General features: G+C 41.8%; 1 protein-coding gene across 1 annotated transcript in view; it reads left to right on the forward strand.

The window, feature by feature from the left end:
* The window catches only part of fars2 (phenylalanyl-tRNA synthetase 2, mitochondrial), a 109489-nt gene that overhangs the window by 45323 nt on the left and 40965 nt on the right, over nt 1-23201 (forward strand). The window contains exons 4-7 of the mRNA XM_083901734.1: nt 8566-8625; nt 8744-8912; nt 9426-9588; nt 9666-9797. Coding sequence (XP_083757860.1) covers nt 8566-8625; nt 8744-8912; nt 9426-9588; nt 9666-9797 — 524 coding nt within the window. The remainder of the gene's footprint in view (nt 1-8565; nt 8626-8743; nt 8913-9425; nt 9589-9665; nt 9798-23201) is intronic.

Consider the following 23201-nt stretch of genomic DNA (forward strand, 5'->3'; position numbering starts at 1 on the left):
GGACAACTTTGTCTCATGGTGTGAGCTGAACCACCTGCAGCTCAACACAACTAAAACCAAAGAGCTGGTGGTGGATCTGAGGAGGAAGAGGACACCAGTGACCCCACTTTCCATCCAGGGGCATAATGTGGACACTGTTGAACACTATAAATACCTGGGAGTGTTCATTGACAATAAACTGGACTGGACTAAGAACACTGAAGTCCTTTACAAGAAGGGACAGAGCCGCCTCTATTTTCTGAGGAGGCTCCGCTCCTTTAACATCTGCCGGACAATGCTGAGGATGTTTTATGAGTCTGTGGTGGCCAGTGCTGTTCTGTTTGCTGTTGTGTGCTGGGGCAGCAGACTGAAAGTAGCAGATGCCAACAGACTCAATAAGCTGCTCAGGAAGGCCAGTGACGTTGTGGGGATGGAGCTGGACACTTTGACAGCAGTGTCAGACAGAAGGATGCTGTCAAAGGTGAGGGCGATACTACAGCATGACTCTCACCCTCTCCACAACGCTCTGGTCAAACAGAGGAGCACCTTCAGCCAGAGACTGATTGCTCCTAAATGCACCACAGAGCGCCACAGGAAGTCATTTCTGCCTCTGGCCATAAATCTTTACAACTCCTCCCTCTGATGATCAGACTCTGTATAAATAAATATACAAACAAACAAACAACAGACAAACTATAATTACCCATTCTCATCTAACTTCTTTCATTTGTTTATACATACATTCTCTGTATATTGTATATATTTCCAGATTGTCTACATTGTTTATTGTATTGTTTATTTTATTTCATTTAGCTTACTGTCTATTTTCACTGTCTTATTTTATTTTATTTTATTTTATCTTATTTTATTTTATTTTATTTTATTTACATATTTTATTTATTTTATTTACATCTGTATATCTAGCTCTTGTTTCCGCATGCTGTATTTCTTCTTCTTACTTTGCACAGAGCACCTGGAACAAAAACAATTTCCCCACGGGGATTAATAAAGTATTCTGATTCTGATTGATTCTGATGTCCAGAAGGAATTTAAGATTCACATTATATGTGGCATACTGGACTAGGGGTGGGAATCTCTTGGCACCTCACGATTCGATTCAATTACGATTCAGAGGTCAACTATTCGATTCTAAACCGATTATCGATGCATCTCGATGCAACAATTTTTTACTTTAATACTTTGCTACTCATTTAAAAGTAAGATAAAGCAACATAAATATAAAAGTGGTAGTGCCCCCTCATCTGCCTCATCTGGTGCAGACAAACGGCCCTTTTATTTCTGCGCACCGCCCCTGCGCTGTTCTCTTCTCTCTCTCCTGCGCCGTTCGTCGCTCCTCTGCATCTCCAAGCGCTCATTTCATATCTAAAGCAGACTGGATCATTTCTCTACGTGTTTTATCCCCACATAAAAATAATGATCTTTTTGACGAGGATGGAGTACAGTCGCGATGAAGTGCAGGTGATCTGAGTGAAACGTGGTGACGGACTCTGAAGAGCAGAGCGCACTTTTCATAGTTTTCACACCGTGGTCTTAATCTTTGTGAAAGAAGACGCTTTAACACTGCAATTACGGGAATAACAGATGTCTTTAGTTAACTGCTCAAAAAGAGAGAATGTTCTCTGGTGTGAAGCGAATATCGCGGGGAGTTCATAATCTGTACCTCACTTTTGCGCAGAGACTTTCCAGTGTTTAACAGGTGCTGTTCCACCTTGTTGTAGCTGTGTTTCGAACGCCGAATTATCGGTGCATCCCTAAATATAATATCTTTACTGACAAGAACGATGTAACCGTAATAATGACGGACTTGATAGTGTTCAAGTGTTGAATGTTCAATCGGCACCTGGACAAGCGTGCGCTGCGCGGATTACATGGGGGAACGTGTGCTCTTGTTCCCGGGTATAGAAAAAGCCGTGGTGTATAAAAAAATCTATTTAAAATAAATAAACAAGCAACGTTAAGCCTGGCGGGGGGGGGGGGCAAGTAAAGCCTAGTGGCCCGCTAGGCTTATAATACACTGGGGGAAACCCTTGCTCTGCAGCGAGCGAATCGGACAGAATGTTGCAGCAGGCGAAGAAATTACATTTTTTTAAATTCCGATTATTAACTTATCCGCATCGATTCAGAATCGTTCTAGAGAGAATCACGATGCATCGAAGAATGGATTTTTTTTCCCACCCCTATACTGGACTCCGGGTTACGCACATACAGAAGTAGATCGTCCGCATACAGCAAAACTTTGTGCTCCATTCCCCACCTCTGGATACCAAGGAATCTTGATTCGGATTTCAGCGCTATTGAAAGTGGCTCAATGGCAATTACAAATAAAAGTGGGGAGAGTGGACATCAATGGCATGTGCCACGAGAGAGAGGAAATAATTTAGAATGTTGAGTATTTGTACATACTGATGCTGAAGTATAAAGCAAGCGAATCCAGGAGACAAAGCTGTCGCCAAAGCCGAACCTCCTCAGTGTGGAGAACAGGTAATTCCTCTCCACCCTATCAAAGGCCTTCTCGGACTCAAGGGATACAACTGCTTCTGAGTCCGAGGGAGTAGCCGAGTAGCCTTCGAATATTTGAACGAGTGTTGTTGTGATGTCGTTATGATTGAGGGTACAATTGACTCTAAACGGTGGGCATCTGGGATCTTTACCTTTCTTAAGGATTAAAGAAATAGATGCCTGTGTAAGTGTAGGTGGCAAAACGCCCTGCGGATGCGATTGTTGGAACATCTCTATCAATAGTGGGGACAATTTTTTTTCAAATATATCAATATTTTTTCAAATATATAATTTTTTTTTTTCAAATATATCTATTTTTTTCAAATAAAATTCTACTGGGAACCCTTCGGGCCCAGGGTATTTTCCATTGTGCATCGACGTAATTGTTTCTGTAATCTCTGAAAGTTTTAAGGGGTTGTCAAGTAATTGTTGATCTTCTAGTGATATGTTTGGCATGTCTAGCCATGCAAAAAATTGGCAGGTCAGTCCCACTGTCTGATGTGTGAAGCTGCGAGTAAAATTCCCTGAAAGTGTGGTTAATCTCACCTGGATCAGAGGTAATTGTACCTGTATCATTATGAATTTGTGATATCTGGTTTGAAGTAGAGTTGTCACGATACCAAAATGAGTAACCACGGTACGATACCAGACAAAGTATCGCGGTTCTGGGTAGTATCATGATACCACAGCCTGTTATTATTATTATTATTTTTATGTATTTGCACAAGTTAACCTCTTCTTCGTGACAAAAAGTGTCATAAAAGTGACGACAAAAGTGTCATAAATCCATATCTAACTTTAACAAACTCAGACATGCTGCATACCCACAGAAAGGTCAGAAACTCAGCTAAAAGCTCATATAAACCATTCTTATGTTCACGAAACACAGTTAAAACACAGATGGATCAAACAGCAGGAGCGGAAAAAAACGTCACCGCGCACACATTGAAAAGCGGCACCAGAGCGTCAGCGTGATTATGTAAACAAAAAAACACTTGTCAGCTGGACTGCGGAGAATCTACAGATTCCAGCGGTACCATTTTTATCACTCTACGACCAAGATTCACGGATCAGAAATGTTGTCTTACCTTTGCTGTTTATCAAAACAAGTTATGTCCACTGGAACAAAACCACTTCTAATGAAGAACTACACTTTCCAGCATGCTTTGGGAACAAATCCCGGTCTGATTGATCATTACAGAGGGACATTAGATCGTGCTGATTATAGAAGGGCGAATGTCTGCCTAAATGCGTCATATGCATTTATGTCCTTTTGACTCGCTAATGAAGTGATTCACACACATTTGGTTCATTGATTCTACCGGTTTAGACGTTTAAAACGAGCTGTCAATCACCCTAATTGACCAAGGTAAGCCAGAGCTATGGCGTAACTGAAGACGCTACAGAGCCACAGAGTTGTTATCACGCACCGCACAGGAAGCATCAATTTAGAGCGAATTATCATACTTTTTTTTTCTTCTTTTTTTTTAAAAACAAGTTCTTTTTAGACCTGTAGTGACATATAAATAAAATTAAATTTTTAATAATTTGGTACCTAAGAAATCTCAAATGGCACAGATGGTGCCAAGCTGTGCCAAAAGTGAGGACGCCCAGACATCTCTTCAATAACACATCTGTAATTGCACTCTGCTTCATTTCAGCAGCATCAGACTTTGCACAGCTCATGTCCACATGTTGTTACATGACCTCCATGTGTTTTTAAGCTCCTACTGCACATTTTAAAGGTGATATTTGCTTTAAAATGCAATATTTTTTTAGGCGAGAGAAAAAAATCCTTCAGTTATGCTGTGTTCCATGTACATTTACTCTGACACAGTGGCATCTACAGTGAAACTTACACCTCTGGTGGAATCTCACAAGTGTTATCTTTATTTTGATACCAAGATAATTCACATAGAGCTTGTAACTGCAGAGATTTACTCTATTTAGTTTTGGCATGTCATTTTAGAGCAGGGACTCCAAAAAGAGGGTCAGGGAAGAAGGGGTTAAACATAATACTGGTGAAGTAAAAATGATACTGAATGGCTTTAAAAAAAAATCTATTGGACAATAATGCTTCTTCTCCAACATAATAAACCATAGAGGACAAAATACTATAAACTATAAAGGAACTGATTCCCTGTAAAAAATATATTTTTATGCATTTTCTATGTGCTTTATACTTTGACATCCTCTAACTCTTAATTCCTTAGCCTGTACATGGAGCCTATAGCCTAATATTAGCCAGTGAGAAAATAAACAGGGGCATACAGGGCATACGAACCTGGTTTTCGACACTGCAGGTGTTTTAAGAGGCTGGAGGTGTTCCCTCCTTTGCCTCCTGTAGCTTAGTGGCAGCGCTTGCACAGTGGACGGCCGTCGTCTATTTCTTTACTGTCTGTGTTTTGTTTAAAGCCAAAATTTTTCCAACTGTCATTTTTGGAGTTTGGCTTTTTGAGCAAAGTTAGCGGAGCTGCGGCCGTGGCAGACTTTCCACTCTGGCCCGGTGCTTCTACCATGGTGAGTGTGTTGTCTCGTGTTTGTGACTGTAAACCGTGCGCGTGTCTGGACGAGACAGAACTTTAGCTTGTTGTTTGTTTTGAAGAGAATTTCTATCGAAGCGGAGCTGTCTTCATGGAGTTCATTCTTGCCGGCAGAAACACACGAACAGCCAATCAGCTAACAGACGGGCGGAGCCAGTGTGTGGAAACAGCCTATTATATCCACGGACGTTACCAGTAACAGGCAAACAGGCAATCATTCAGCAGCTGTGTGGTTCACTTGCAGTAGTTGCAATGTGGGTTTGTTTACATGGGAGTAGCATGCAGTGAGAAGTCGGGAGGCCGGGAGGAGAGTAGACACGGCCGCTATGTAGCGGAAACTGACACCGCTACATAGCGGCCGTATATATCGGTATATTGTAATCTACGGTATTACTGTCGCGTAAAATTTCTCGTACCGTAGGAAACGTTACGAATTGGCACCGCAGTGTACCGGGGGTACCGTGGGTATCGTGCAACAACTTTGAAGCGTTCCTAGATATCATCTGTTGGGCAAGTAGACGGCCAGCCCTGTCTCCTGATTCATAAAACGCGCCTTGGGAATGTAGTAATAGTTTTTCGGCCTCTCTAGTTGACAGAAGGTCCAGTTCAGTTTGAAGTTTTAATCTCTCCCTATAAAGATCAGGTGACTGACTGACTGAGTGTTGGGCATCTATACTGGTGATGGGAGTCCTCTAATTCCTTCTGTTGTGCTCTGCGACACCGGTTAGTGTGAGCTGTGTAGGAAATAATCTAGCCTCAAATGAATGCTTTCAGATTTTCCCACAGCAATGCAGCAGGTGTGTCTTCGGATCTGTTAGTCTCCAAAAAAAAGTCAATGGCTTCAGAGACCTGTTTGCAGAAGTCAGACTGGCATAGAAAAAGAGGATCAAGGCGCCAAGACCTGAAACTCTTATGTTTGAGTTCAAATCAGAGGTCAAGAGTTATAGAAGAATGATCTGACACAGCTATTGATGAATATTGAGTGGAAACTAGGGAAGAGATAAAAGTTTTGTCAATAATTAAATAGTCGATGCACGAATAGGTCCAATGCACAAGAAAAAGAGTATTGCTTTGTCGTGGGATTCAGAAACCGCCAAGGGTCAATGTACCCATATCGTTCCATGAAGGCAGAGAGAGTCCGAGCCATTTTGGAAGGCACCGCATTTTTGGAGCTAGACTTATCAAGCGGGGGTTCTATGACACAATTCATATCTCCTGCCATTATTAATGCATGAGAGTTTAAATTTGGGAGAGAAGATAAAAAAGTTTTTATAAAAACATGGTCATCCCAGTTAGGGGCGTATACATAAAGAAGAACCACAGGTTTTTGGTATAGTGTGCCAGACACGGCCTCTGCGGCTGAATCTTGAATGAAATATCTGTCCTATCTGAGGTCTACAAAGCTTCTGGTGATTATTAAGTAAGTGTGTCTCTTGGAGGAGCATTATGTCTGTTCTGTTATGGCTTTACTACCGCGTTCATGCTTCCGACATTTAACAAGATAATCCTTACCACCTGCTCTTGTATTAGTTGTGCTAGTCAAAGTACAGAATATGGAGTGCGTTGACTCGAATCAGTTATACAGTGAGAGCAGCCTGGCCAAACAAACAAGGAACATCAAAACAGGTAAATAAGGCATACATAAAAAACAACACATAAAAGTGACAAAAAAAACAAAAGTTGTGTAGAGAATGGATGGAGTTGTCCTTCCAATCCACTTCTGCCCTTCCCATTCCATCCGACCCCACCTCCCATCCCCCCCCTCTCTTTCCATCCCATGATACCTACACAACACCTTCTCGCCAAGCACATTGGCGCTCTCTAACTAACCTTAGTCTAGACTCCCTCCTATACACTAAGTCCCGGTTCCCATTCATAACAACTGTAACCGCTTTATTAGCATGGACTAGAAACAGTAACTTGTTATTATTATTAAACAACACTATAAAACAGTGAAGTAATCCAATATGTGACACCTCTTAAGGACAGTCGGTGTGACTGCATAGCAAAAGAGCTTGAGGGGAACACGTAAAGGGCAAACGGGTAGAATCAAATGAACAAAAAAGAAAATGAAAAGTTTAAGCATTAGTGCAGTGAAAGGGAGAAAAAAGAAAGAAAGAAAAAAAAGTTAATGAAAATAAAATAACGTAGGAATGATAATAAAAAAATATATTTTGAAGAAATTAAGCAATTACATGTAGGATGCTTTAAAAGTACCACATGCAATTATAGTAGCAGTAATAAACTAATGTGTATTAAAGATGTATTAAAGATCTCAACAGTGAACATTTATGACGCCAAACGGCTTCAGTAAAGTTGTCTCTTAACAGCCAAACCTGGACCACCTTTCTTATAAACAAGTCTCCCTTGACAAAATACAGAAAAGTGTCCGAAGTGTTTACCTGTTAGGGCTTCCAAACATAAAAGTTCCCTATAGCTTTAACGTAATGGGTGAGACCAGGCGAAACCGATGTCCATCTCCGGCTCACGGCGTGTCAGGTTGGATCGGGTATTCCCGGTGTGAGAAGAGTCCATGAAGTCAGAGGCTTCAGTGGGAGAGGAGAGACCCTTATGAGACCCATCTTTCAGTGTTATCATTAGCCTTGCTGGGAACAGCAGAGATGGCTTCAGGCCCAGGTTGTACAGGCTTCACATAACTTCACGGTATCTTGTACGCTGCTCGAGGACCTCAGGAGTGTAATCTTCGAAGATCCGGATCGGGGTCCCCTGGAACTGAAGTTTACCGCGCTGTTTGCGGGCCTCCCGGATGACCTGCTCCCTCGTTTGGTAGCAGTGAAAGCGAATGATGACAGCCCCGGGGTTTTTCTTCCTGGGGGCGGCCTGGTAGTCTTCGCTCTGTGTGCTCTATCCAGCTCGGGGGGAGAATGTAGTAATTATCAGCAGAATACCTCAACAAGCCGATCCGAGAAGAAGGCCGTAGGTCAGGGACCTTCGATAGACTCTGGTAAGCCGATTATTCGTACATTATTCCTCCGGCGCCGGCCCTCTAAATCCGCCGCCTTAGCTGCTAGCTTGGTGTTGCTATCAGCCAGCACAGCACACTTCTTCTCCAGCATGTGTATCCTCTGTTCCAATGTGTTAGCGCTGGTCTCGACTGAGGCGATGCGTCGGCCGTGGTCTTCTACTGTGGCCTCGGTTTGAACCAGTTTCTCCTCCAGAGATGTGAAGGCTGTTTTAAACTCGGCTGAGATCGCCGGCCCTGTGCTCCTCCAGCAGGCTAGCAATGCTAGTACGCATGGGCTGCCACATGTAGCTGAAGTGTCATCCTTCTTAGCTTCATCTTTTTTGTTTACTTTTTAATGTTGTCTTGTTATTGTCTTCATTTGCTTATCAAAATGAAGTATTTTTAAAGCTTCGGGGTGTAAGTGTTTTTTTAAAAGGGTAGTGGGAGAGCGAGACTAGTGCGTCCACTACACTCAGGATCCCAACCGGAAGTCCTCATTTAAATTTGATATTAAAATGTTTGCCTCATTGCTGATTGTTGACATGATTTGATTGGCAGCTTGCTGATCCCGCTCAACCACCCCAGCAGGAAACGAGGTGACAACTACTTCCTGAACAGGTGAGCGAGGAAATGAAAGCACATCATGTGATCATGTTGCTCCAGTAGTCTGACACCTGTGTGTGTGCTTGTGTCTGTGTGTCTGTGCACATGTGTGTATCTGTGCGTATGTGTGTAGGACAACCATGCTGCGTGCTCACACCTCCGCCCACCAGAGGGAGCTGGTGAAGTCTGGTCTGGATGCTTTTTTATTGGCTGGAGATGTTTATAGACGAGATGAGATCGACTCCACTCATTACCCAGTTTTTCACCAGATGGAGGGTGTGAGACTTTTCACCGAACGCCAGGTAAATAAACAATAAACCTTTTTTTTGTGTCTCTTTACTGTTGTGTCACTGACGTCTCCCTGTGTCTCTGACATCTCCCTGTGTCTCTGACATCTCCCTGTGTCTCTTACATCTTCCTGTGTCTCTGTCGTCTTCCTGTGTCTCTGACGTCTTCCTGTGTCTCTGACGTCTTCCTGTGTCTCTGTCGTCTTCCTGTGTCTGTGACGTCTTCCTGTGTCTCTGACGTCTTCCTGTGTCTCTGACGTCTCCCTGTGTCTCTGACGTCTCCCTGTGTCTCTGACGTCTCCCTGTGTCTCTGACGTCTTCCTGTGTCTCTGACGTCTTCCTGTGTCTCTGACGTCTTCTGTCTCCCTGTGTCTCTGACATCTCCCTGTATCTCTGACGTCCCTGTGTCTCTGACATCTCCCTGTGTCTCTGACGTCTTCCTGTGTCTCTGACGTCTTCCTGTGTCTCTGACGTCTCCCTGTGTCTCTGACATCTCCCTGTGTCTCTGACATCTCCCTGTGTCTCTAGGTCTTCTCAAATGTCCCAAACTCAGAGGAGCTGTCTCTGCTGGAGCACAGTGGCAGGAGGACACCACAGAAACAGGAGACACACACTCTGGAGGCCGTGAAACTCGTTGAGTTTAACCTCAAACAAACTCTCACAAGACTCATCACACACCTGTTTGGACAAGGTCACGCCTCCTCTTTACACCTTTTTAGACTTCTTCCTAGTCCTTCTCCTCACTCCTCCTCCTCTCTCTCTGGTCAGATGTGGAGGTCAGGTGGGTCAGCTGTTACTTTCCCTTCACTCATCCCTCCTTTGAGATGGAGGTGCGTTTCCAGGACGACTGGTTGGAGGTGCTGGGCTGTGGCGTGATGGAGCAGCAGCTGCTCAACTCTGGTCAGAACACACACACACCACACACCAAACACACACACCTGTGTCCTGTTTGGTCAGAGTTTACTCACCTTAATGATATTAGATGACGGTTGTGTCACAATCTGAGAGACAAACTTCCAGGCCACGCCCACACGTCCAGTCAACCAATGACACGGATATGTCATTGGTTCCTCTACTGGAATGTGGTCGACTTCCAAGTTCTGATATAAATGGAATGGGTGCGGGGCTTATGGCCGGTACTGCAGCTGAGCCACCAGGGGGCGATCCAGCTGTTTTTATCCACAGCTGTTATGACATCTGTTGTACTGTTTGGCAGGATGTACACGCACACAGTCACGCACACACACTCAAATACACATACTACTAATTTTGCACTTTGACAATATTTGAAACAAATATTTGCTCTCTCCCTCTATCTGTCGCTCTCGCTCTCTCTCTTTCAGTCTCAGTGTCTCTCACTCGTTGCCCTTGAACAAAGCTGTAACATTATGCTCCACTTCACTGCTGATTGTTCTAATCAATAATACATGTGTGTGTGAGAGAGAGACATATATAACACAAACATGCACACGTTTGCATGTGTTAAGTCTGTGTTTAAAGGGTCATTTCACAGTTATCACAGAGAAACAGAACAGACGTTTTAAAAAAATGGTTGTCCTGTGACGTCATGTCGTGATAAATGCTGAGTGTGCTGCGTCAAACACTGTTGACGTGACCACTACTATGTACCAGGGACTCATGTGGACTCACATGGACCTGGACCCACTTTTCTGGGGTCACCACAGTGCATCCTGTGCCCTTTGCGGACTTCTGTGTGTGTAGTTTTGATTTGACATCTAAACACCCGTCACACATGTTAACAGTTTTCCTGAAGGTGCAGTTTTCTGCCCAGCCACAGGGGGATGCTGCAGATCAAGCAGGTGTGTGTGTGAATGTGTGTGTGTGTGTAGATACATTTTTTGTGAGGACCAAAACAATGTATATGCCACAAGATGTACAGCCATTTTGTCTGGTCTTTATGTTCTGTCATGTCTTAAAATGGCTGATTCTATGATCTGGTTAGTGTCCTCACTAAGACCACTGTACGAGAATGTATGTGTGTGTTGTACTTTTTACCGGTTTAGGACCATGTGTGTGTGTGTGCACATTTGACTAATGTTGCGGGGATGTAAAACTGTTTACACAGTCGCATTATAGGGACAGAAAGCAAGTCCCCATAATGAAAATGACTATATTTTAAGGTGAAGAAATGTTTTTGGGTCAGGGTCAGGGTTAGGATTAGGCAGGTAGTATTTATGGTGAAAGGGGACATATTATACTCTATTTCTCCAGGTTAATCTAGTTCCCTGGTGTCGTAATGAATGTCTGTGACATGCTTTGGTCAAAATACCATAAGGATGAATCACCACAGCAGTTTAATCACCCTGCCAAAACAGCCCTGTTCAGAACGCTCTGTTTAGTAGTATCTCTTTAGGTCCACCTTATAAAAAAAAGTAAAATGAAATTTAAAGTTTTAAATCATTTGCAGGCTCTAGTAGGCACATTACTGTCATAATGTATCCACTGGACAAATTAATCCTCTGAGGCTGGAAGTTTGTGTAGGACTCTGTGCTGCACTGTGGAGCCAAGAATAGAACTTTTCGCGGACTTCCAGTTTTCGGATACCGTTGCCCTCTCCAGCGCTCTCGCGTGTTTTATGGACAAAGCGGAGATCCGCGAGACAACAATTACAGGAATTTAGCGCATTGTGACGTCCCAATGAGTGCAGAAGACAACATTGTGTGTTTTATTTCCTTTACTTAGACTGAGGAGGACCACAAAAACATGAGTGAGTCATCTTTTTTCATACTTTGCCGACTGATAGGACCTCCAGAGTCCCAAATATAAGGATTTAAATGATTAAAAAGTTGATTTTGCATATGTCCCCGTTAAGGTTAGAGTAAGTCAGGTAATTAATGTAAGTCAATGCAATGTCCTCTAAAGTCATGAAAACCTCCCATGCATGTGTGAATGCATTTCCTGCAGAGCACCACAATTGAAAACAGACCGTTTCAGGACACACAGTGAGATGATGGAGGCGCCTTTGGCCATTGTGCACTCTGGCTCTTATTCAGTGTTTGTGTGCGTGAGAGAGACTTTGATAGAGTTTGGACTTCCTCTTGCCTCTGTTTGGATCTCAGCATCAATTTAATCTCCTCCTGTTGTACTGTGAGGAAGACAAAACACACACACACAAAACTGCAATGTGAAAAATCACTTCCTAGGCCACATCAGTGTGACCTTTGACCTTTAACTTAGAGTTCACGTTTTTGATAAAGTGAAATATTGTGATCTATGGAGAGGCTGAACTAACTACACTAACTCAGACTTAACTTAAACTAGACTTTATTTAAACCAGACTTAACTTTAGTCAGACTTTAGCCAGACTTAACTTATACCAGACTTAACGTTAGCCAGACTTAACTATAGTCAGACTTAACTTTAACCAGACTTAACGTTAGCCAGACTTAACTTTAACCAAACTTAACTTTAGTCAGACTTAACCTTAACCAGACCTCTTTTTAATCAGACTTAACGTTAACTAGACTGAACTTTAACCAGACTTAACTTAAGTCAGACTTAACTTTAACCAGACTTAACTTTAACCAGACTTAACTTTAACTAGACTGAACTTTAACCAGACTTAACTTTAGTCAGACATAACTTTAACTAGACTTAACTTTAGCCAGACATAACTTAAACCAGCCAGCGTAGTCATTCATGACATGACAGGAAATGGCAATAGATTTAACAGCTGAGTGGGCAGATTTAGCTCATTTCCTCTTGTATTTTTCTGATTTTAAAGAGGATCTAAGGCCAAGCGGTGCCCCCAGCGCCCTCTGGTGGACCATATAGTCAGTACTTACTTTGATATTTCAAACTTTTTGAGGTTTGAAATCTGAATTTCAGAGAACAAATTACAAATTACGTACTTTTCATTCGCGACACTTTTTTGGTAATTTATTGATACTATGGTTCTGATGAACCAATATCACCTGAGGATCAGTGTGTGTGTGGTTAATTAACATACATGTGTCACCCCTGTGTGTATGTGTGTGTTTGTGTGAGAGAGAGAGATGATATTTGCAGTGTCTCTCTGCCCTTGGTACTGCAGCAGTGCTCTTGACAGCCACACACACACACACGCTCAAACGCCCCCTTCGTTCTCATTCTCACCCTCTCCACCTCCCCTCTATATCCACTGCGGCAGTGTGGCTCCGTTACCTTGGAAACCACTCATTCACACACACACACACACACACACACACACAGTGAAAGACGTTGAGAAAAATCCAGCAGTGGGGAAAAAATGAGGGCGAGTGAGAACAGGGGGGGATGGAGGAGGAGAAGGTGATGGAGGGAAGATTAAAAGAGTGGTCGGAGGGGGACACCAGTGTGTGTGTGTGGGTGTGTGTGTGTGTGTGTTAATTAACAGTGTGAAGGTGTGACTGTTGCCTGAGGCAACATGGAAGAGGACGAGACGGAGGAGGGAACGAGGGAACAAGGAGGCAGGGGACTGGTGGAAGGGAATAAGAGACATTTAGAGACATTTATGTGTCCTTTCTTTGTCTGTCACATTTCTACGATGTCTCCTGCAATTTATGTCCAAACCAGGTCAAAGTCCACACTGCTCAATGTAAAGATTCAAATGAATCTTCAACGATTTTAGAACGATTCTTTAATGATTCTTAAACGATTTTTAAATGATTCTTAGACCATTCTTAAATTATTCTTAAACAATGATTAAACGATTATTACAAGATGATCGAACACAGTCTAAAATAATTCTTTAATAATTCTTGAACAATATTTGAACAAAATGTAAAAAATAAACATTTTGTGAGGGGGCGTGGTCATCAGCGGCAAGTCCCATATGTTGGAAAACCCTGGGGACACTGGTGAAACTGGTGTGTGTGTGTGCGTGTGCGTGTGTGTGTGTGTGTGTGTGTGTGTGTGTGCGTCTGCGTGCGTGTGCGTGCGTGTGTGGACAGAAATCTGATTAAAGTCATGTTGGCGACAATTAACAGTCTTTCAAACCCAGCGTGTCCAGTCCTGAGGGACACACTGTGTGTGTGTGTGGTTCAGGTGGCAGCTCTCAGTCTTAATCTCTTCCTTCTCCCTCTGAATAAATCATGTGACCCTTCTCCTCCTTTTTTCATCCATCTCTCATTAAACTGTAGACTGTCGTTCCTTTCCTTCTTTGTCAGGCAGACGGAGAGAGAGAAGAGAAGAGGAGGATTTAAACTGCCAACAAGAAAGAAAGAAAACAGACTCTGCAGTCTGTCTTCTCTTCTCTCTCCCTCCCTCTGAGGATGGAGAGATGAAGCGGATGTAAAGGACACAAGTGTGGCGACCTTATCTTCCATTGTGTTTTCAGACTTGTAAAGACCCGCCCCCTCCTCTTGACTTCTGACCCCTCCTCGCTGATTGACAGCTCCATTCTCCCCTCTGTCATCCCTCCATCCCTTCTTTTGTTTCATTCATTCCTTTGGTTAAATTCACTTTTAGTCTTTTTTGTTTTTTCATCTCCATCCCTTCGTCATCATCACTCCATCTTTTATGGTCTTTTTGTTGTTTCAGCCTCGACTCAAAAAATATTCATGCTTAAATTTAAACATGACATAGAAACATTTAAATTAAGGTCTTTTTTTGATAATATTAATCAAAGTATTGAACGTAATTAGTTCCAATGGTCGGTTAATTTAGAATTGTCGTGTCACATGACAAAAGCTATTTCATATAATATATGAAATAGCTTTTGTCATGTGTGTGAATCCATATTTATGAAATAAAAAATATTCATATAAAACAAAAACTCTTCAATTAAATTTGGCCTTGGATTATAGAGAGTTGGTCATATGACATGGAATCTCATTTTAAAAAAATCTATATTTTAGAATGTAAACACTCAGCTAACACTGAATTTCCAAAATATTGATATAAAATCTGAGAATCGCTTCAATCCAAATTGCGGAGCCTCGGTTTGGCTGATGTTTGGAGGGTGAAAGTCACATGACACGAAGATGAGAAGGGGAAAAAGAGGTGTCTTTCTCTTATTTGACTCAAACTTTCACTTGGATCCAAAATCATCCCTTCATCTTCTTATTATTTTCATCATCCATCCATTCATCCATCTGTCCCCTATTCACCCGTCCACTCTCCCACTGAGGGGAATAACTGGTGGACAGCTGGTGCCCACACACGCACAAACACACGCACACACACACACACAGTCATACAAAACAGACGCACATTCACAGCTGTTCGCTCTGTTCTTTTGTGTGTGCGTGCGCGTGCGTGGATCACTTACTTCAAACAAACAGAGAAGCACGTGTTTTGGTTCACAATCAGAGTTGCACACACACACATACACACAAACACACACACATAAATCCAGCAGTGGTGAAAAAATGAGGGTGAGTGAGAATGGGGGGATGGAGGAGGAGAAGGTGATGGAGGGAAGATTAAATGAGTGGTCAGAGGGGGACACCAGTGTCATGCACTCAAACTCATGCACACATTGTCCAGTGGATTTGATACAGTGACCCTCCAGTTACAAGCCATTTCCCTTTCACTTGGTCATGGACTGCCCAGTTTGGTTCAGTTTGTCTGGTTGGTTCAGTTTAGGTCAGTTTGGTTGAGTTTGGGTCAGTTTGGTTCAGTTTGGGTCAGTTTAGGTCAGTTTGGGTCAGTTTAGTCCAGTTTGGTTCAGTTTGTCTGGTTGGTTCAGTTAAGTCAGTTTGGGTCAGTTTGGGTCAGTTTGTCTGGTTGGTTCAGTTAAGTCAGTTTGGGTCAGTTTAGGTCAGTTTGTCTGGTTGGTCCAGTTTTGTTCAGTTTGTCTGGTTGGTTCAGTTAAGTCAGTTTGGGTCAGTTTAGTCCAGTTTGGTTCAGTTTGTCTGGTTGGTTCAGTTAAGTCAGTTTGGGTCAGTTTAGGTCAGTTTGTCTGGTTGGTTCAGTTAAGTCAGTTTGGTTGAGTTTGGGTCAGTTTGGTCCAGTTTGGTTCAGTTTGTCTGGTTGGTTCAGTTTAGGTCAGTTTGGTTGAGTTTGGGTCAGATTGGTTCAGTTTGGGTCAGTTTAGGTCAGTTTAGGTCACTTTGTCTGGTTGATTCGGTTAAGTCAGTTTGGTGTAGTTTGGGTCAGTTTGGTCCAGTAAGGATTAAATAATCCAGTATCTGAGTGGTGGAGTGAGTTGTCTTTCAAATGAAAGGTTGAAGGTTTGATTCCCAGTTCTTCTACATGCTCATGTGTTTGCCTTGTCAGCTGTGACTCGGGTGATTTTCATAAACGACACAGAGACAAGCTGATCACGATCATACATGCTGAGTCAGCTTTTCCAACTTTTATTGACCTCTTTTAATTATTGTCTCTGTAATGATGCGTCTGCATTACTTTGGTGGTTTATAAACTGTTACATGGTAATTACATATTAATTACCTATATTAAGTAAAAATTACAGTGTGGGCCACCGTAAAAACTACTGATTTACTAAATGTGAAATTCCTGATGCTCTCTCCCCCACATCACTAAGTTGAAATGTCTTATTTTATGATTTTGGCATTAAAAATCCTTTGCTCAGATTTACCTCAGTAAATGAGGCAGCAGTAGACCAGCAGCTCCTGTGTCCCTGTGAGCTAAAATCACTGATTTTCTCTATGGACTTTGGTGTGGGAGAGTGAGTGATTTACAAATCTCAGTTTTCTGTTGGAAAAGTCTGTGTAACAGGGAGATAAAGATGTGAACATGTTTTTAGCTGCGGTGCATTTTGATTGGCTGGCTGGTTCAGTGGGCGGGGCCAGAGGGTGACAAACAGGTGGCTGTTGACGTTTTCAGTGAGTTTTGCTTCAACATGTGACGACTGTTTGTCCAGTGATGGAGCAGTCATTTTTATCTCACTGCTGACTCAGCATTTGCTCTCACACACACAGACACACACAGCAGTTGGATGAATGACTGAATGATTTGAATTTTAAATTTCTTGACTGTTTCTCTCTCACAGAATATTTTCCAGGGAATAATCTGGAAACATTCTCCTTTTTAATGAAAACATATTTCCACAAAGACTGAAGTCATTAAGGGCCAATTCCAATTCCTATATTAACCCTCAATCTTAACCCTCAAGCTCAACCCTTATCTTAACTGGCCCTCAAAACCAAGTGTTGAGGGTTATTTTGTCACTCAGAAATGGGACACACCTTAAATGCAGATACGTCTTCAGACTGTAGGGGCAGAATAACGTGAAAGCTGCGTCCAGTCTGTCAACTCCAAAAAAGAAGAAGAAGAAGAACACATTACGATTATTTATTACAATCCGTTTGTCAGTCAAGTTATTAGGTTTTCAGTTAGTTATAAGATGATACTCATACAAATACCACAACCACGGACATATTCAGCTGACAGTTACCACACACCACAGCTTATTGAAAAGTAAACCATAGCGAACGATCGCTTGTCTGCTCCGGCCGGCTATTGACAAAAGATCGTAAACTAAAAATAAATGTTACGCAACAAGGACGTCAGTAATCCATAATATGGGCCTAAGCTAAGATAATACAATGGTTTTCATCATTTTTATATCTTTATTAACAAAGAAAATACTTAATTTGTAGCGTACTTGTTTCGCTGATTTGTTATGTCAACACACGCAATGCATTCTGGGTGGCCCTTGCTCCCAAGGGTGGTCTCGGAAAATCTCAATATTGAGGGCGATACAGCCCTTAAACTTGCCCCTCAACTAAATTTTTCTGAGAATCGGGAAAACACTTGCACTAGAGGGAGCGCGCATTTTTGAGATTGAGGGTTAAGACTGAGGGTTAAGCAAGGAATTGGAAATTCACCCTTACTGGTTAACAAAGACAAATGATTTCTGTCTCTTTGTATCTGTGCCTCTTTTAATTGACTTCAACTTATAATTTAAAAACAAACGTCTGATAATGAAACCATTTTGTTAAATCGAGGACAAGTGAGGAGTTATTTTTTACTTTACAGTCCCGTACGCCTTCAGATATTTGACCTCCAGCCATGTTCTCCATACTCCTGTGTACTCACAGCACTCAGTACATAAAATCTCAAGTCAATTATTTCTCACCTAAAAATCTAAAAAATCTAAAAAAAAAAAAAAAAAGTATTTAAATGTTATCAGCATGTTCAAGGAACATCACCATCACCATCTATGTTTATGTTTGAATTTGGCACCCCAGTTTGGGAATCACTGGTTTAAATGAAAGAAAATCAACATGTTATTTCATGATCAGTGAAGGACTATTTCATGTCACTGCTCTAAAATGTGTTGATTATTAATCAATTACTATGTTTTTTTTAATAATTAAATCCAGTTTCTGTGATTTTTCAGCTTCTTAAATATGAATACTTTCTCGAATGAAAGTTACGTATGTAACTACGGTTTTATGAATCCTGGATGATCGCCAAAGGCGGTGCTTTAGCACTGAATGTCTCCATCTCGAGCATGCACAGGCCAACATGCGCAGGCTGAGTGTTTCTACCAACAAAGTCACCCTTGATCCCGATGATACCGGCTAGCCTATATCTTCCGGTGACATCAGATTATCTGTTCCTGCAGAATCTTCTCGTGAAACCACAAGGATATGAGTGACAGAACGCTCTGGCGGTCATCCAGGATTCATAGAACCATAGTTACATATGTAACCTGCCCCTCCCTCAGGTGTTGGAGGCTGAGGCACGGAAGAAACCTATCATGACCATCTTCTGTTTGCAGAGAGGTCAGACGGGTCGATCAAGAGTGGTCACCTAGCATATTGACAGTCGGCTCGAGTAGACTGGGAAAACAACAGATGCTGAGAGCGGGAGTGAGCGCACTGCCTTCACCAACAGGTGTCGCATAAAACTACAACGAAAAGCAGGTACAACCAGCTGTGTACCGATTACGCAGACCCTAGGTCAAGCAAGCAATGCTGAACACGAGCGCCCGTAACTAAAAACACAAATGTTGGGAGAGAGAGAGTGCACATACCTGCGAAGCGAGAAGATTATTGATTAGAGAATAGATCCTCTGATGTCACCGGTAGATATAGGCTAGCCGGTATCATCAGGGGTCAAGGGTGACTTTGTTGGTATAAACACTCGACCTGCGCATGCGCGAGATGGAGACATTCAGTGCTAAAGCACCGCCTCTGGTGGTCAGTAGGGATGAAATAGAACAAAGAAATCATTTTTCCTCATCTCCTTATCTTTGAGGACAAAAACAAGACATTTGATGACATTTCCAGGTTTGACAAACATTTTTTTTTTACATGTCTCTTTTTTTTACATTCTTTGGACAAAACGTCTCATGAAACAATTAATCTGTGAAGTGACTCAGTCGTGATGAGGGACATGTGAGACACCGTGGACACAAAGGTTAATTTGAAGGCCGAGCGTCTCGCAGAGCTTTGATATCTATGTTTAGACTGAGAGGAGTGGCCATGTTGTCTGTCCACGTCTCCACGGTGACGGCAGAGACAGTGTGTGTGTGTTACTGTTGGAGACAGGTTTTAATTGAGCTGCTTCAGTTGTGGGCCAGCAGGACTGAAGGACACTAACTTCAACAATAGAGAAACAAACGTCTCTGTGAGGGAGAGAAAAACAAAGATGTCCTGCTGGTCTTTTGTCCACGTCCTCACTTGTTGAAGAATAAAACTTTAATTCTACATAAAACACAAACACGCTGCAGGGGGCGCCACAGCAGACTGTCTACATGTTTGATTATTACACCTGACACAAGCCTCACTGCTCAGCTCATTTGTGCTTCAGTGTGAGAAGGTCATGAACTAAACCTTAATGACGTCTATGACTCCATGAAACTGTGTGATTTCATGTAATAATAATAATTAATGACAAAGTTAATGTGACACAGTTTGAACAGACTGGACATGAATCAGATGAATCACTGTGATTCAGACTGCGATGATGCTGATCCAGTGTCATGTGACACTGATGATGTCTTTAAGCAACTGTCTCTCACACACACACACACATGAACACATGAACGCACAAGGCTCAGGAAAAAAACAACACATTTGTCGTTAATTACATAAAAAATACTGAAATGTCTCATTTACATATAATTTGAATAAATCATGTGCTGCTGCTTACACTCTTTACTGCTCTGTACGGAATGCCAACCGTAAAGACATATTTAGCATTTAAAGGACCACACAATCCTTTAAATATATATTTTTTTAATTTAATTTTAAAGTGAATATTCATAATACATTGTATTTTTTTTTTTTTTTAAGTCACTGTATGGAACACCAAACCTGCCACAATTCACTCCTGACAAAGACATATTTAAAGGATTTAAGATTTAAGGGACCAGACCAAACACAACTAGGGTGAGATGAATAAATATATAAATAATAGATAAATAGATATATGTATGTCAATGTATATAGATTTATTTATCAAAATTGGGAAAATAATAAATGGATTATTAAACTAAATTGCTGTACGGCCGACCAAAGCTGCCAAAATCACATCTTAACAAAGAAATATTTCCACATATTATATAAAAATATTATACAAAATATACATAAAATATAATTAATTAAATTATATGATTAAATATAATACAAATAATAATGTATTTTTTATAAATGGGTAAATAATAAACGGATTGTTATAAATATTTGCTGTGTGTTTTTATCGTAATTGGAAATGACGTAGAACTTTGACATAGTCAGACGTTGCTCGCAGAAGTTGGCCTCGGAGGCTAGCGACGGTTAGCAGCACTTGCTCAAAAGCAAAGAACTGATGGACCTCAGATGGACCTACTGACACCTACTGGTGCAAGTCAAATCTGAAGTTGTTTGTTCAACTTCATCCCAGTCTCTGACGTATCGTGATAAAAACTGTGATTTTGGAACTTTGACATAGTCAGACGTCGTTCAGAGAACTTGGATTTTTAACTCGGGATTAAACCCAGGAACATGGAGTTTTAACTCGGGATTAAACCCAGGAACATGCATTTTTAACTCAGGAATATACCCAGGAACATGGATTTTTTAATTTTGGATTAAATCCACGAACATGAATCTTTAGCTCAGGGTTAAACCCGGGAACATGCATCCTTAGCTCAGTATTAAACCTAAGAAACTTAATCTTCAGGATTAAACCCCGGAACATGAATCTTTAGCTCAGGATTAAACCCAGGAACATGGCTCTCGAAACTACTTCTGTGTGTTTTTCTGTGATGTTTCTGAGCAGCAGGTGTGTGTGTGTTTGCGTGCTTGTGTGCTAATGGTGCTAGCCCAGGACGTCTCATTTATCTGCTGTCTTTAATGAGCCGCAGGTGGGCGGAGCCTCTCTCTGCAGCTCGTTACAGAGGATGGACTCGGTTGACTGCCAGTAGAAGTATAAATTATTACTGCTCACACACACACACACACACACCCACTGTGCATTGAGGCTCTAATTAACATATAGACATCTTCATTAAGGTTACAGTTTCCTCAGGTTGAATCATGTGACCTGTGATGTCATTAAATGCCTCGTCATCGTTGTTGCCATGGAGATGACCTGAGCTGATCAAAGGTCATTGAAGTGCCAGATGAAAACGTGTGCAGGTGGTTGTGTTTGATGATGAGAGAGCAAACAGAGCAGTGATTAAAGAGCAGGAGGCGGAGCCATAAACCAACCTGTTACATTCAAGTGTGACTCCTTCAGCTCGTAAAACGTCCCACTTTACCACCGGGTGGTAAAAAAGTGGCTTTTTACCACTTTGACACTTTGGTTCAGGACGTGATGAGAAAGTCGAGCGTGACATAATAAAGATGACCTGTTATTGGTACATGAGCATGAGGCCATGCCCCCAAACCACAAAAAAATAAGGTCAGAAGACGTAAAAATACAGAATAAAAAGTTTCCTATTTAAGGATTAAAAGCATGAATCTTTTAACTTTGATTTTTATCATGAACTAAAACAGTATGAGAACCGTACTCTGCTGCTTGGGTATTTGAGAATTGGAACAGAACTTGGACTGAGGCTGATGACGTTTCACAAGTATGGGAGTACACAAGTACAGACAAGTATGGATATTGCGAAACGGCCTTTAACTTCAGGATTAAACCGAGGCACATGTATTTTTAAATTCCGGTTTAAACCCTGGAATATGATATTTAACTTCAGGATTAAACCCAAGAACATGGATTTTAAATTCTCAATTTAAACTGAGGAACATGAATCTTTAATTCCCGATGATTTAAACCCAGGAACATGAATCTTTAACTTCAGGACTAAACCCAGGAACATATATCTTTAACTCAGGACTAAACCCAGGAACATGAATCTTTAATTCCAGATTTAAACCCAGGAACATGAATCTTTAATTTTTGATTAAGTCCAAGGACATGGATCTTTAACTCAGGATTAAACCCAGGAACATCAATCTTAAACTTCAGGAATAAACCCAGGAATATGGATCTTTAACTCAGGATTAAACCCAGGAACATCAATCTTAAACTTCAGGAATAAACCCAGGAATATGGATCTTTAACTCAGGATTAAACCCAGGAACATCAATCTTAAACTTCAGGAATAAACCCAGGAATATGGATCTTTAACTCAGGATTAAACCCAGGAACATGCAACATGCATGATCAGTGTTTATCTGTTTCTCTGTATAAGAAGGAAAAATTGTTTATGCCTGAAGAAATTTTCCCAACTGTGTTTGAAGCAGACAGATGGAGAGGCAGAGACACACACACACACACACACACACAGTGGAGGGGATTTCCCTCCTTCTGTTGCCGATGTTCTCTCGTCTCATTATCCACTTTGTCATCCAGAGAGGACACGGTTTGTCGTCCGTATGGACCTGGTGGACGAACAGAGAAAATGGCTGCTGATGATGATGCACGTGAACAGCAGGGGGCAGTGTGTGCATGTGCTAGCTGCACACTTCTCACTTGTTTATATTGCGTTTTTTAATATTTGTAGTGTGGCACTTAAAGCTGAGTAATTCTGTGGGAAGGCGGGGCTATGCTCGCAGTAAGCCCCGCCCCTTGCTTATTCTCCCTGTGAGCATTCTGGGAAATCATAAATGGAACATTCTTATTAATGAGCAACATACAGCTGTAGCTATCAGTTAGTGACGACTGTACATGAACATTAACGTGGGCTAAATGGACTGAACAGAGTCATGCTCTGGCAATAGGAAAGTGTTGTAGCATGATCCATCCATGATAATTTACAGCATAAAGTCTGCAGGACCTGGCCCATGAGTGAGGACAGTGATGTTTCGCTGTGATTGGACGCTCTGTCCGTCCGCCCGCCCCTCTCATTACTGTGTCTCATCTGTGCCACTAAACAGAGACAGTCAATTATCGCCACTCTGATGAGCGAGTGTCTTA

This window comes from Microchirus variegatus (genome assembly GCF_963457635.1).
Source record: "Microchirus variegatus genome assembly, chromosome: 15".
NCBI classification, from domain to species: Eukaryota; Metazoa; Chordata; class Actinopteri; order Pleuronectiformes; family Soleidae; genus Microchirus; species Microchirus variegatus.